Source organism: Falco peregrinus, chromosome Z, assembly GCF_023634155.1.
Source record: "Falco peregrinus isolate bFalPer1 chromosome Z, bFalPer1.pri, whole genome shotgun sequence".
Lineage (NCBI taxonomy): Eukaryota > Metazoa > Chordata > Aves > Falconiformes > Falconidae > Falco > Falco peregrinus.
In genome coordinates, this window is record NC_073739.1 from 27,356,260 (window position 1) to 27,369,807 (window position 13,548).

General features: G+C 38.8%; 1 protein-coding gene across 10 annotated transcripts in view; it reads right to left on the minus strand.

Moving 5' to 3' along the window:
* Positions 1-6,002: 6,002 nt before the first annotated feature.
* The window catches only part of PPIP5K2 (diphosphoinositol pentakisphosphate kinase 2), a 42,361-nt gene continuing 34,815 nt past the window's right edge, over positions 6,003-13,548 (minus strand). For 8 of the 10 annotated variants that reach the window (XM_055791213.1, XM_055791212.1, XM_055791211.1 and 5 more), the window contains 3 exons: positions 10,128-10,259; positions 8,457-8,585; positions 6,003-7,795 (listed from right to left, as the gene is read on the minus strand). In XM_055791213.1, the coding sequence (XP_055647188.1) occupies positions 7,698-7,795; positions 8,457-8,585; positions 10,128-10,259 (359 nt within the window). In that variant the 3' untranslated portion in view covers positions 6,003-7,697. Of the gene's footprint in view, positions 7,796-8,456; positions 8,586-10,111; positions 10,260-13,548 lie in introns of all 10 variants that reach the window. The other 2 variants (XM_055791207.1, XM_055791208.1) reach the window with 2 other exon arrangements.

Below are 13,548 nucleotides of genomic sequence, written 5' to 3' on the forward strand. Positions count from 1 at the left end.
CCTTTTAGCGCTGCTTCAACACAGAGAAGAACACAGACCATTACAGACCATTTTCTCTGCATCACCACCCTGACCAGAACATGTTGGAAACAGCTATGGTGATTTGAACATTAATGAAGCTACTAAATCACAAGGGCTGAAAGCGGAGCAATTTGAAGAATATTTACTCAGTGTGTTTAACTCTGTGTTTTTGTGCACATGGATTTAATAAGCCTAATGAGACAAACATTTTTCATTAAATACTGTTTCTTTTCCCTTATTAAGGATAGTAGCCATCATTCTGAAACCCTAGATTTTTCTGAAAACCCATAACAACATCAGGATAAAATACAAAGTATTTATTTGGGGGTGGGTGGTGGGGGTGGGGTGAGTGACTCTGTGTGTGCGTGTGTGTGTCTGAAATAGTAGAATAACTTTGACACTGGAAAGCATCATTAAAACTGGAATATTTTTATATTAAAAGCCCCAAACCCCCACTATTTTTAACAACAAAATGTCTTAAGTACACCATTTAATAAAGTCCCACCTTTATTTTTTATATAGCAAGTTAAAAAAAAATCAGTGAGTGCAAAAAGTATCCCTTGATGTACTTTTTGGGCCAAATTCACTTTTTGCCTTATTAAACTGATTTCCATAGGAGTTATGGCTACTTAAGCAAGGCTGAATCTGTGTTCGGATGGAGGAGGTAAGCACAGGAAAGAATGTGAAAAAAGTGATGAGTTTAGTGCTTTGTTTTTCAGGTGTTTAGCAAGTACCAAGGCTGATTCAGACCATCTCAAAGCAACAAACAGAGCCAACCAACATGAAAAGGTGCAGTGTCCTACACTATAAGATTTAAAAGTTACTGGGAAAGGGAAGTTTTGGACCAGAAATGATGCATTTAAGTATGCACATATACAGGAAAAGGCAACAGAAAGTACTTGCTAATGTTGCTCTAGGTCTGTTAAGTGAACCTATGTCAGTTTATCAAAATAAAAATGTAAATCTATTAAATAAGCAAGAGAAGTGATGAAGACATGTTCATGATGAGACCAGGTTGCTCACAGAGGTGGTGCAGTCTCCATTCTTCCAGGTTCTCAAGCCTAAACTTGATGAAGTCTTAGGTGACCTGATCTGGTCTCACAGATGACGGTGATCTGAGCAAGAGGTTGAACTAGAGACCTTGTGAGGCCCTTTCCAGCCTGAATTATTCTGTGTTCCTATGATCCTTGGTTAACTTTACTGGTTTTGGATTGAATGCAAAGCATATGTCAAGGTCAAAATGTAGTGTCATTGATAATGGTATACAGTAGGGTAGGGTAGGGTAGGGTAGGCTAGAACAGAACAGAACAGAACAGAACAGAACAGAACAGAATAGAATAGAATAGAATAGAATAGAATAGAATAGAATAGAATAGAATAGAATAGAATAGAATAGAATAGAATAGAATAGAATAGAATAGAATAGAACAGAACAGAACAGAATAGAATAGAACTGAATAGAACAGAACAGAATACTAAATTTCAGTTGGAAGGGACCTACAACAACCATCTAGTCCAACTGCTTGACCAAGTTTGGGCTGACCAAAAGTGAAAGCATGTTACTAAGGGCATTGTTCAAATGCCTTTTAAACACTGACAGGCTTGGGGCATTGACCACACCTCTGGGAAGCCTGTTCCAGTGTTTGACCACCTTCTCAGAGAAGAAATGTTTCCTAATGTCAAGTCTGAACCTCCCCTGGCACAGCTTTGAGCCATTCCCAGGTGACCTGTCACTGGGTCCCAGGGGGAAGAGCTCAGCACCTCCCTCTCCCCAGGCAGCTGTAGAGAGCTCCTCAGCCTCCTCTTCTCTGAACTAGATGAACACTGAGTCCTCAGCTGCTCCTCACAGGACATGCCTTCCAGCCCTTCCACCAGCTCAGCTATTCTCTGGGTGCATCCAAGTACCTTATCATCCTTCTTAAATTGTGGGGCCCAGAACTGGACATGAGATTATATGGTCAAGAACATTGCACAAAAAGTGGATTTATCAAAAACATGTTGGATAAAAGATGCATCCAGGCAAAAATAGCCTAATACACCTCCCTTTCAGGCTAAGCCTGAGATATCCATGTAAAACAGGAGAATCTCTGTTCCTGCAGTTCTCATTTATCACTTCATTGAAGCCAAAGAATTTCTCACTAGAAGCTGTCAACCACATAATCCTGTTTAGATCAGAGTAATTATTACCAATTTAGGCTAACTTTTTGGAAGAGAATACACAACTAGACATCATAATTTCCACATACAAGTTCTCCTTCTCCAGCAAGTTTATGATAGAAAAATATATGCTGATCTTGGTATAGCTTGGAGGAGACAAAAAGTGATTTCTGGTCATGTACACTGTTATTTCAGAACGCTGATCCTTCCCTTAGTAGCAGATCACATGAAATGTTATAATTCTTAGAATCACAGAATGGCAAGATGAAGGGACCTCTGGAGATCATCTAGTCCAACGCCCTGCTAAAGCAGGTTTTTCTACAGCAGGTTGTACCAAGTCACATCCAGGCAGGTTTTGAATGTCTCCAGAGAAGGAGACTCCAAAACCTCTGGGCAGCCTGTTCCAACCCTCAAAGGAGAGTTTTTCCTCATGTTCAGATGGAACTGCCTGTGCTGCAGTTTTTGCCTGTTGCCCCTTGTCCTTTCTCTGGGCATCACCGAAAAGAGCCTGGCCCCATCCTCTTGGCACATGCCTTTAAGATATTTCCATGTTGATAAGATCGCCTCGCAGTCTTCTCTTATCCAGGCCAAACAGCCCCAGCTCTCTCAGCCATTCCTCATCAGGGAGGTGCTCCAGTCCCCTCAACATTTTTGTAGCCCTCCGCTGGGCCCTCTCCAGTAGTTCCCTGTCTCTCCTGAACTGGGGAGCCCAGCACTGGGCACAGCACTCCAGATGTGCCCCACCAGGGCAGAGCAGAGGGGGAGGATCACCTCCCTCGGCCTGCTGGCCACGCTTCTCCTGATGCCCCCCAGGATCCCACCGGCCTTTGTGGCCACCAGGGCACACTGCTGGCCCACGGGCACCTTGCTGCCCACCAGCACTCCCAGGTCCTTCTCCGCAGAGCTGCCTTCCAGCAGGTCACCCCAGCCTGTGCTGGTGCCTGGGGCTGTCCCTCCCCAGGGGCAGGACCCTGCACTTGCCTTTGTTGAGCTCCATGAGGTCCCTCTGCCCCAGCTCTCCTGACCAGGTCTCCCTGAATGGCAGCGCAGCCTCTGGTGCATCAGCCGCTCCTCCCGGTTCTGCACCATCAGCAACGTGCTGAGGGGACACCCTGCCCCTTCACCCAGGTCACTGGTGAACAAGCTGAACAGGACTGGGCCCAGCACTGACCCCTGGGGAGCACCGTGAGCCACAGGCCTCCAGCCAGGCTCTGCAGCGCTGATCACAACCCTCTGAGCTCTGCCACCAGCCAGTTCTCAGTCCACCCCCCATCCACTCACCTGACCCACACTGCCTGAGCTCACCTGTGAGGGAGTTATGGGAGACAGTGTCAACAGCCTTGCTGAGGTCAAGGTAGACACATCCACTGCTCTCCCCTCAGTTACTCCAGCAGTCAGTCCACCATAGAAGGCTATCAGGCTGGTCAGTCATGATTTCCCCTTGATGAATGCATGTTGACTGCTCCTGATAACCTTCTTTTGCTCCACATGCTTAGACATAACATGCAGGATGGGCTATACCATCACCTTTCCAGGGATGGAGGCGAGACTTACTGGCCTATAGTTTCCTGCCTCCTCCTTCTTGCCCTTTTTAGAGACCGGAGTGGCACCAGTTTTCCTCCAGTCCTCAGGCACCTCTCCTGTCCTCCATGACCTTTCAAAGATGAGGCAGAATGGCTTAGCAATAACATCTGCCAGCTCCTTCGGCACTCTGGGGTGCATCCTGTAGGAGCCCATGGACTTGTGTCTATCAAGCTTACTTAAATGATCTCCAACATGATCCTCGTTGACCAAGGAAAGGTCTTCCTTCCTCCAGACCTCCTCTCTTGCCTCCAGGGTCTAGGAGACTGGAGGGCCAGTCTTGGCAGTAAAGATTGAAGCAAAGAAAACATTCAGTAATTCTATCTTCTCTGTGTCCTTTGTCATCAGGGCACCCACCTCATCCAGCAGCAGGTTCACATTTTCCCTAGTCATCCTTTTTCTACTGATACAGTTGAAGAAGCCCTTGTTGTCCTTGACCTCCCTCTCCAGATTTAATTCCCAATGGACCTTAGCTTTCCTCATTGCCTCCCTGAATGTTCTGACAACAATCCTGCATTCCTCCCCAAGCAGCCCATTCCTTTTTCCACATTCCATAAACTTCCTTCTTCTGAGCTTTGCCAGAAGCTCCTTGCTCCATACAGACTTCCTGCCCCCACTGCTTGATTTCTTACTTGTAGGGATGCACCGATCTTGAGCTTGGAGGAAGTGATGCTTGAATATTAGCCAGCTGTCTTGGACCACCCAACCTTCTAGAGTGATAACTCATGGGATTCCTCCAAGTAGGTTCTTGAAGGGGCCATTAGCTCTCCTGAAGTCCAGGGTTGCAGTCCTACTTATTGCCCTGCTTCCTCCTCTGGACTGGAAGTGTATTTCTGTATTTCTGCATACTGCATTCATACATGATGTGCCATGGTGAGAAATGTTTTAATCCATTGTATTTATTTTTTTAAGCAAGTATGTGTTAGAACTGTTTTTGTATCAATGTGAAGACTTTAAGCTTCTTGTAAGGTTTTCTCCACACCAGCTTCTATCTTTTTTATGGTATGTTCTCTATAATTAGTTCATCCTCCTACTCAAAGGCCTACATCTGATGCCACTCACACACACAACTTGCATCTCTCCAAGATTTTTCTACAGTATGAACTGCAAATAGAATTTGTCTCCAAAGTACAGATGATTTGCAGGGCTCTTGCATTGTTTGGTATTTCAGCTTGTTCATTAAAAAAAGGAATCAGACACAGAACTGCACATCCTTTGAAGTCTGAGCCAGACCTCCAACTAGCTATTTTGCAGGGAACTTCAGAGCTGGAATACTGAGTCTTTGCTGATCCTGACGGAACTGTATTTGATTAGACCACAGGACTGTAACATTTAAAAAAGAATAATTAGAAACCTGATGGAGATAATACAGCATATGGTCTAGAGTACGCTGGATTTTATTGCTTTATTTATAGATGTTCGGCTATTTTTTTTCATTCAGAATCTGTTTTCCAAAGTAATACTCTCTCTGGACTGCTTTGTTATTACACCAGTTTTCATACCTCCACAGTCTTGATATGGATTCCTCCAAATCTGAACTGTGAAAGCACATCTGCTTTCTCTTTACAAATTTTACTTGCTCATATAATTATACAGAGAACTCAAATTTATGTCTTTATTATAATAAGGAAACATAAACCAGATAAAACAAGATTTAAAAATAATTTTAGGAGTTTTTACAAAAAGTTTTGGTCTGTTTGGTAATGATGCTTTATTTTTGAAGGAAATGCTAAATGTTTACTTGAAGTATGTTTCAGGGTGGTAGTATTTTGGGAGTTACAGTCATATTCAATTGATTTTCTGTGATTCTCTGACCTCTGTGAAAGCTGGTTGGAGTAGGATGTACAGTTCAAAATGTTTAATGTGAGACAGAGTCCAATTGTGTAAAGAAATTGGACTAAAATTAGGTTCAAATCAGCTCAGTACAGCCCACGTTCTGCCTCATTGCCAGATTAGTAATAGGAAACTGAAAAACACTCACAGTGGTTCTGTATTTAATGTTACCATTCTGCAACAGAAGGAAGCACTGCAGAATGTGTGGCTACCACTTACCTTTTGAGGAGTGATTACAGCATAAAATGATAAAACCTCCTTTCTTTTAAGTCATGTCCTTCACCACCAAGATAAATTTTGGGTTATTTGTATATTCATGGCTTATTTCTAAATTGTTTTCCACTAAGTCTACTGAGTGAACTACCCCATGTACTTCACACACTCTTAAAAGAAAAGAAAATGGATAGAAGTTGCCAGAGACTTTGTTTTTATTTAGGAGCATGTTAAAAAAAAAATTATGCCACAGCTTTGGTTGACTGGAATGATGTGCATACTTAAACAGTATTTTTTTAAAAATAGTAAACAAGTACATTCAATTGTGCGCAAGACCAACAGTGTGAATAACACAATTACACTACAGAAAATGAAATGTTTTAAGTATATAGCTGTGAAACCCTTCATATTTTTGGTATTTAACCAGCATTTTTAGAATTAAGTCTGCTGAAGCCATTTCATGTGTGGTAAACACTGAAAACAGATCCTATGGAGAAATGAATGTAATTATAGTTGCAAGGACTCTGGAGACGAGTAAGAGCCCTACTTAAAAATATTACTTGAAAGTGATGTGTTCTGCAAGTTAAATGTGAAAGGAATTATCCAACTTGTAGTTTGTGAAATCTGTTATTAATAACCAGCCACCTGAACTTACAAAAGGGGACATTATTTTCATTGATTTGGGATAATTATGATTATTCAATAATTTTTCATGCCACAGATAAAAACACAAGAACTGCTGAGACTGGATGATTCTCTGCACAACCCAGTAACTCAGAGTTCCACTGACTTAATAATGCTTTTCACAGCTCTTATAAAAAAACCAACCAAAACCATTAAAGATTTCACATGAGAGTTGTTGCCAACCACCTAGATTGGAAGGAGAGAGGTATGAAAATTCCCAGGCTATGATGAATCCTGAGTATTTTGTAACAGTAAGCACTGAGTTCTGGTAGACCACAGTATCTCTCCACTCTGAAGGGATGATAATAAAGCGTAGATGGAATATTTATTATTTTTAGGATAAACTTACTAGCAGACCAGCTGTAACCATTTCTCTTTTTACAAAACCTGCTTTTTAGTATCACCTTTTTGTAGAAACATATGGCAAGGCAAATAAAACTGTCTTTTTAGTAAACAAAAGAAGGTTATATGTTTTTATCAAAAAGACAGTTTTATCCACTGGATGATATACAGGTACCCGTATACAAGCATGTATACTAAACAACAAAAGAGAAGGTGTATTTGAATGTTACAGGTCTGATGTAAACACAGAATAGAAGTAAGAACAGTCAAAAGTGACAATACATTAACTCACTCCACCATGCCTAATTATTGCAGCATACATGATATAAAATAATTCAAGTGCAGAAAATATCTGCTTATCTTCGAAACCAGGCAAAAGTGATCTCTTTGGAAATGTAGTTAAACTAAAAAAAAAAGCTTCTAGCCAAGATGCATGTTACATTTCAGCCCACGAAAGAAATTCACTGGGAGATTATAAACTCCTGAAAATAGAAGCTTATAATAACAACAGACAATGCCTTTGTTACACTAATATCAACAGACCCACTGTAACACATACCACTGCATTGGTATTTTCTTTTTGTACAGGTTTACAGTAAATATTTGAAGACACTGAAGAGGTTCAGGTGCAGCTTTTCAACTAAAGGTGTGTATTTCAAATTGATATATATATTTCCTGAAATGTTTTAGAAAATAAGATATTTGACCTAAATATGTAGTGTGCACACTAGTTAACCACGTATAAACTTAAGTCTTACATGCACTATGAACTGCAGACATGAATGGCTTTTGAAAGCTCAGTAATTTAGCTGAACACACGCTAATGAACTGTTTAAGAAGTTGCTTCCAGTTTTGTCTTATCAACTTCAATCCTTTTCCGAAAGAGTTTCACCACTAAATTCTACATCTAGTGAGACCTCTTCAAGAGACAGCTTAACATTAGAAACGAAAGACCCAGGGGCAGCTGTAAAGGTAAAGAAAAAAAGTATTAGGTTTTACACTTAAGAATATCCATGCTAAAAAGCATCAAAAGCAAGAAGAATGCAAGTTACCTAGCACAGAAACACACACAAAGTTACACTGCGTCTAATGAAACCAGAAACGCCATGTGATTTTTTTCTAGAGGCCCTCTAAACAGCACAACCATCCAAAAGCAGTGTAGCTGGCCAACAGTTCAGACTGAATATACTGATGATTGACTACATCATCATGTTACTGGCAGCTTTAGACAGAACCTGGTCACAGAACTCTATGGTATATGTTCAGAAAACATCTTGGAAATTCTGCCATTTGAATAAATAAATTTCCTTGGCTTGTCTTATGCGGGACAGAGCTGGAAATACTGTCATACTTCAAAACAAAACCCCATGAATTTTCAGGCCATAGAAATTCTTTCAAACACTTCAGAGCATAAGAGAAAGTAACTAGTAACGCAGTTTTACTGCTAAAACTATTTGTGGAACGCTATTGAGTTCTCGTTGACCCATAAAATGACTTCACTTACATAGACAGGGAACATTAAGAAATAGCTGTGCTAAGAAATTATGTAATATATAAGAAAGGATCCTACTGCTAGAAATAATGTAATCAAGTTAGCCATTCTGCCTCTGACAGAAGTTACTTACATAAGGATGGTTTCTCTATTGCTAGCCTTTCAGGCAAAGTTTCAAGTGGTGTTGGTTGAATTTTTGCAGGGGTATATGTATTTAAAGAAATTTTTCTTCCTGACAGTGGAATCATGTAAGTTGGAGAAGCTGAAATGGGGGTTGGGGGTGGGTGAGAAAAGATACACATCATGAATAACAAAAATACTCTCACCTGAATAAAACGTCAAAAATAGCAGCCAAAGAACTGTGTATCTGTCCAGCAATATGGATGCCACACTCACACAATCTCCAGCTCAGCTGCTGATACTGGACTCTAGTGTCAATACTTCAAAGCGTGAAACACAAATCTAAAAATCTCCCTTTTACCTCAGAAAGTGACACAGTAACTTCATGCTGATTAGGCAGCTGATCCAAATTTCAGTAACAGCTGCCTTGCCAGAAGACCAAAAACATTAGTTCTCATAGGTTATAAAGACTGCACTGGATTAGGCACTTGTCCAAAATGCCTATGGGAAGTGCATGAAATACATTATTCTCTAGATAACTTCCAAACGTAAGAAAGCAGAAGGAGAGTAAAGCACCTATGACCTCAGTTCTATCAGGTCTAATTTCCAACCACTTTTTCGCAGAAAGGCGACAACCAGACCACCACAGAAGTATGAGTTTTTCAGAAGTATTTTTTTGTCTTGTGTACTCTAAATTCTGATTTTGAAAACACATAAACTTCCTACCCAGTGTAACAAATAATTTTAAATAGCTGAGAACTTTAAAATACCTGTAGGCCTCCTTGAGGTTTTTTTCAGTAACATCACTTTTCTTAAATGGTTTATCTTCCTTCTCAGATATAGGAGGCCTATCCTATCAAATTAGCTGCCAATTAAAATCTGAACTGTATAAAACCAAAGTAACAGGGGGAAAAGGGAAAAATCCGATAACAGAAAGAAAAAGGAAAAATCCTAACAGCAAGGTAACCTTTGTATCAGTACTAGAAAGTATAAATTTTCTGATCAAAGCATGATTCTTTAGACATTTCCTCAGAAAGAATGATTTTCAGTCACCTGACACATGAATTATAAGCATCCTACTATGTGGTAAATCTGACCTAACTGAAACCATTTCCAAAGACACAGCAGTAGAATCACAATCTGAAGTCACCTTCCCAGAGACACGCACATGGATAGAATTCAGTTTGCATTTCATTTCAAGATCCCTTAAACATTACACATGCAGCAAAACCTACTAAAAAACTAAGTAACTGCAAGGCATTCCACAGGTTAAAGCCCAAGTAATACTGAAAGAAGCAGGAAATAACCGTTCTAAGATGTAAAAGGCAACACTGCTCTGCTGAGGCTACTGCCAGTACAACAGTATAAAGCTGAAAATACTGCATGCCCACTAAAAAGCATTCCTTGTAATTCAGCTCACAGTGTGGGCAGTATGGATAAATTCTCAATGTGAGGAAATAAACCCATTACGATTTCATTAAAACCTTAATTACTACCCCAGCTGGAGATGTTAATTCCATGAAAGTGTTCACACTGCAAAAGTTAAAATTATGGTTTATATACATCTTTCTTTTTTTTAAAAGCAGTATTCTTAGTTTACGTGTTAGCTGTAAAATACTGGAAAGATTAACGAAACAATATTTAACAATTTAAAGAGAAAATAATTACAAACTAAAATCAGTACATGTCTCCTGTGGATTTTCCCTTGATGGAGCAGCAACAGATGCAAGAAATTCATCCACCTGCTTCAGAGACAAGGAGTTGTGTAGCGTTTCCAAAGGGCAAATAGAAGGCACCATGGAATATAGTTCAAACCCTGAAAGAAAAATAATAAAAGAAAAAAAGATTTCCAAACATAAGACAGGATTTAAGCTATTGTATAGACAAGTATTAAAGCATCATTAGAAGTACTTATTTTAAATCAGCACATGCAGACATAGTACTCTTGAAATCACGGACACCACATATTCCAGGAGTTGGAATAAGATGTGCCAATTTTCAGGGCATACTCAACTAAAGGTACCATGTAACATACCATGGGATACAAATCCCATGTACACATAAAGTGGTCTTCAAACTTTACAGCTGTGCTCTACTACCAAATCAGTTCATGAAAATAACTTTCCTCCAAGACATACTTAGGAAATCACTAAAAAAAACACCCCAAAACAACCAGTCAGGAAATGACAGGATTTCTCCTACTCATTCTGATACCTGCACAGCACTAAATAGGTAACTCATTCATGCAAGTAAAACAGGATAGCTATATTGTCAACTGTTAGCAAACAAGAGCTAAAAATGCTACAAATTCCAAGAAATAAATTGCAGAATCCACATTCTATCATCTTCAGTATTCCGCGAAAACAAACTGTTGCCTTCAATATCAAAAGAAAACCGCTGTTAGCACTTCTGTACCTTAAGGTTACATGTTTTAACTTTGTAAAACAGATTTACACCTACCTTTATGCATTTAAAAACAGTACTTAAAAGACTAGAAATTTAATATATTAGAACAGGTAAGTACAGCAACCCAAAATCTAAAAATTTATTGGACTCTGCTTTTCTGCATTAGTATTGATCATACACCAACCATGCATATCAATTATTACTAACATACTAAAAAGTATTTAAACTTCTTGGAAAAAAATCCCCTGCAGTTCTCTAAGGTGATGCAAGTTTGGTAACTCAATGGAAAGCTCTTCATCCAATTGCATTTCAGTAGAGGAAAGTATATCCATTAGTGTTTTCAACATACAGCTGTAACATTACAACTTTGCAAATCAATATTGTAAATTTACAGTGGCTACAATTTTAAGATTTCTAAATGAAGAAACAATAGTGAATGAAATAATGTTTAGAATTTCAGTTCAAGGTACATTTATTAGAGATAGCATTATGATTGTGAACTGTTCCCTCCCCTAAAATAATAAGCATCAATATTCCTGTGATATCCACTGTTCCCCATTCACTCCCCATTTATTGTTTTGCATAGAGAAGGTAACTGAACAGAATTTCAGCCCTCAAATATCTGTATGTATACTTGGAACCACCTTGGCCATACTCAAATTTGAGGGACAGTTGCTTCAAATATACAGTCAACTGAAGTGTATTTATGTCAGCTTCACTTACATTACGAATAAAATGTTGCATTTCATGGAGACTTGGTCTTTATGTACAAAAGAAACACCACCACATACTTAATTTCTGTTTTCCTATAAAGGCAGTAGCTAAGCTTCAGTGTAAGCACTAAGATGTTTGGCATACATATTAATGTCCTAAATAACTATGCATGCATGCAAAGCGCAAACCCTTTCTTTGCATTACAATAAAATACAAGATTTCTCTTTACTTTAGTAAATAGTAAATAGTGACAGAATAGTCACTATCACTTGAATGAGGATTTATTTTTTTAATTTTGCCAAGAACATAGTGGGACAATGTCAGGTTAACTTTTTTAATAATACTGTTATAGTGCAGTTTTACTGGAGACTAAAAAGGAATTTCAAAATACACCCATACCCTTCAAAAAAAGAAAAGAAAACATTTTTCTTCTTTCAGGAATTTTCCCTCCATAGGCTTTTGTTCAGTTTTGACAATTCTGCCATCAGATAGCCATATCCCAGCATGTTGTTGTAGTATCTTTGCATCTAAGGGGTATGACTAAAAAGATACCCTGGAAATCTATCTGCAGTGTTTTATTTGAATATTTTATGATAAATATTTTATGATGTTATGAGAAATAGATTTGAATATTAATGATGAAGCCTGACAGTATCCCTTTTAAAAAGCTGTTTCTGTAAACTAACAGCCTTTGAGCTTAGGCTATCTTTATTCTTAAAGCACTGTCCTCATCAAAAGGCAAGACAATGAAAGGGTTAACGCAGCACCTCAAAAAGCCACCCTGCTGTCTTACATTTAGAAGCTATAGAGACATACCACTGGAGCCTAGAAATTCCACAGAGGAAATGGACCAGCACCTAAAGAGGTGTGGGTTCTGCAGAGGCCCAGAAAATAAGGTAAAGCACTGTCAGAAGATACTTGTTTCACCATGTTCCTTGAACTAAAGATGGGGGGTAGTCTGAAATGAGTTAAGAGGGTGTGGTAATAACATAAAAACCAAGAAAAAACAGAGTGAGAGGGACAAGGAGAATCAAAATGATAGTCCAGAGGACAGACAAAACAACATCAATGTTCTTATGTTAGTGGAGAACCCTTGGAAACCTGAAATATACTTAGGTTTCATAGGAGCATGCATTAATCTTGTAAAAGATGTGTGGTAAAACTGTATTAAATCAATCAGAACAATCAAGGCATTCATTAAAAGCAATTTAGACTCTTTTTTAAAGAATGCAGTCACAAAAAGGTAGTGCTAAATGGAACATAAAGTAATCATATTAGATGCTGATACTAAAATGCAGCTCTTACTTTCTAACCTTTTATATTTTGGAAATACTTGGTTTGAATCTAAAGATTAAAAAATGGACTCCTAACTTCCCTATTTGGAACAGCACACTAGAATTGGCTGTTTAGATCAAGACTGTGTAGCCTCAATAGTATTAATTCAGCTTTACTATAGCAGTTTCCCTTCAAGAAGCACTGCAGTGCAAAAAGTCACTATGGATTCCAAATTAATGTAATAAAGGACTACTTTGCTTCTCAGCAAAGCCAAACAAAAACTCAGCCCTTTTTTTAACCTTGTTTCTAAGCGAATATATTTCGAATCTAACACAAAAATGCTGATGATTTCCACTGCAGTTTCAGTAATATCACCATCACTGTACTCAGCTAGCAGTCATATACACTTTAAAACTGCAATTAAGGAATCTGGAAAAGCTATGTTAAGATCTGGTGGATACTGAAGACAGTCTACTTTTCATGAACAGGATACATTTTGGGCCTATTTAATCATGTAGAAAGGTATGTACAAAATATTGTGCTAAGGAAGAAAAAGACATACCTCTGCCCTGTGTGTTAAACCAGACTTTTTTGTAACTATGGTAGACAGAAGACAAGTTAACTCTCACTCTTAAAGCTCAAGAGGTCAACGTAACCAACAGGCAGCAATCTTGCTGTGATTTTTAGTGCAATATTTAAGTAATTTGCAC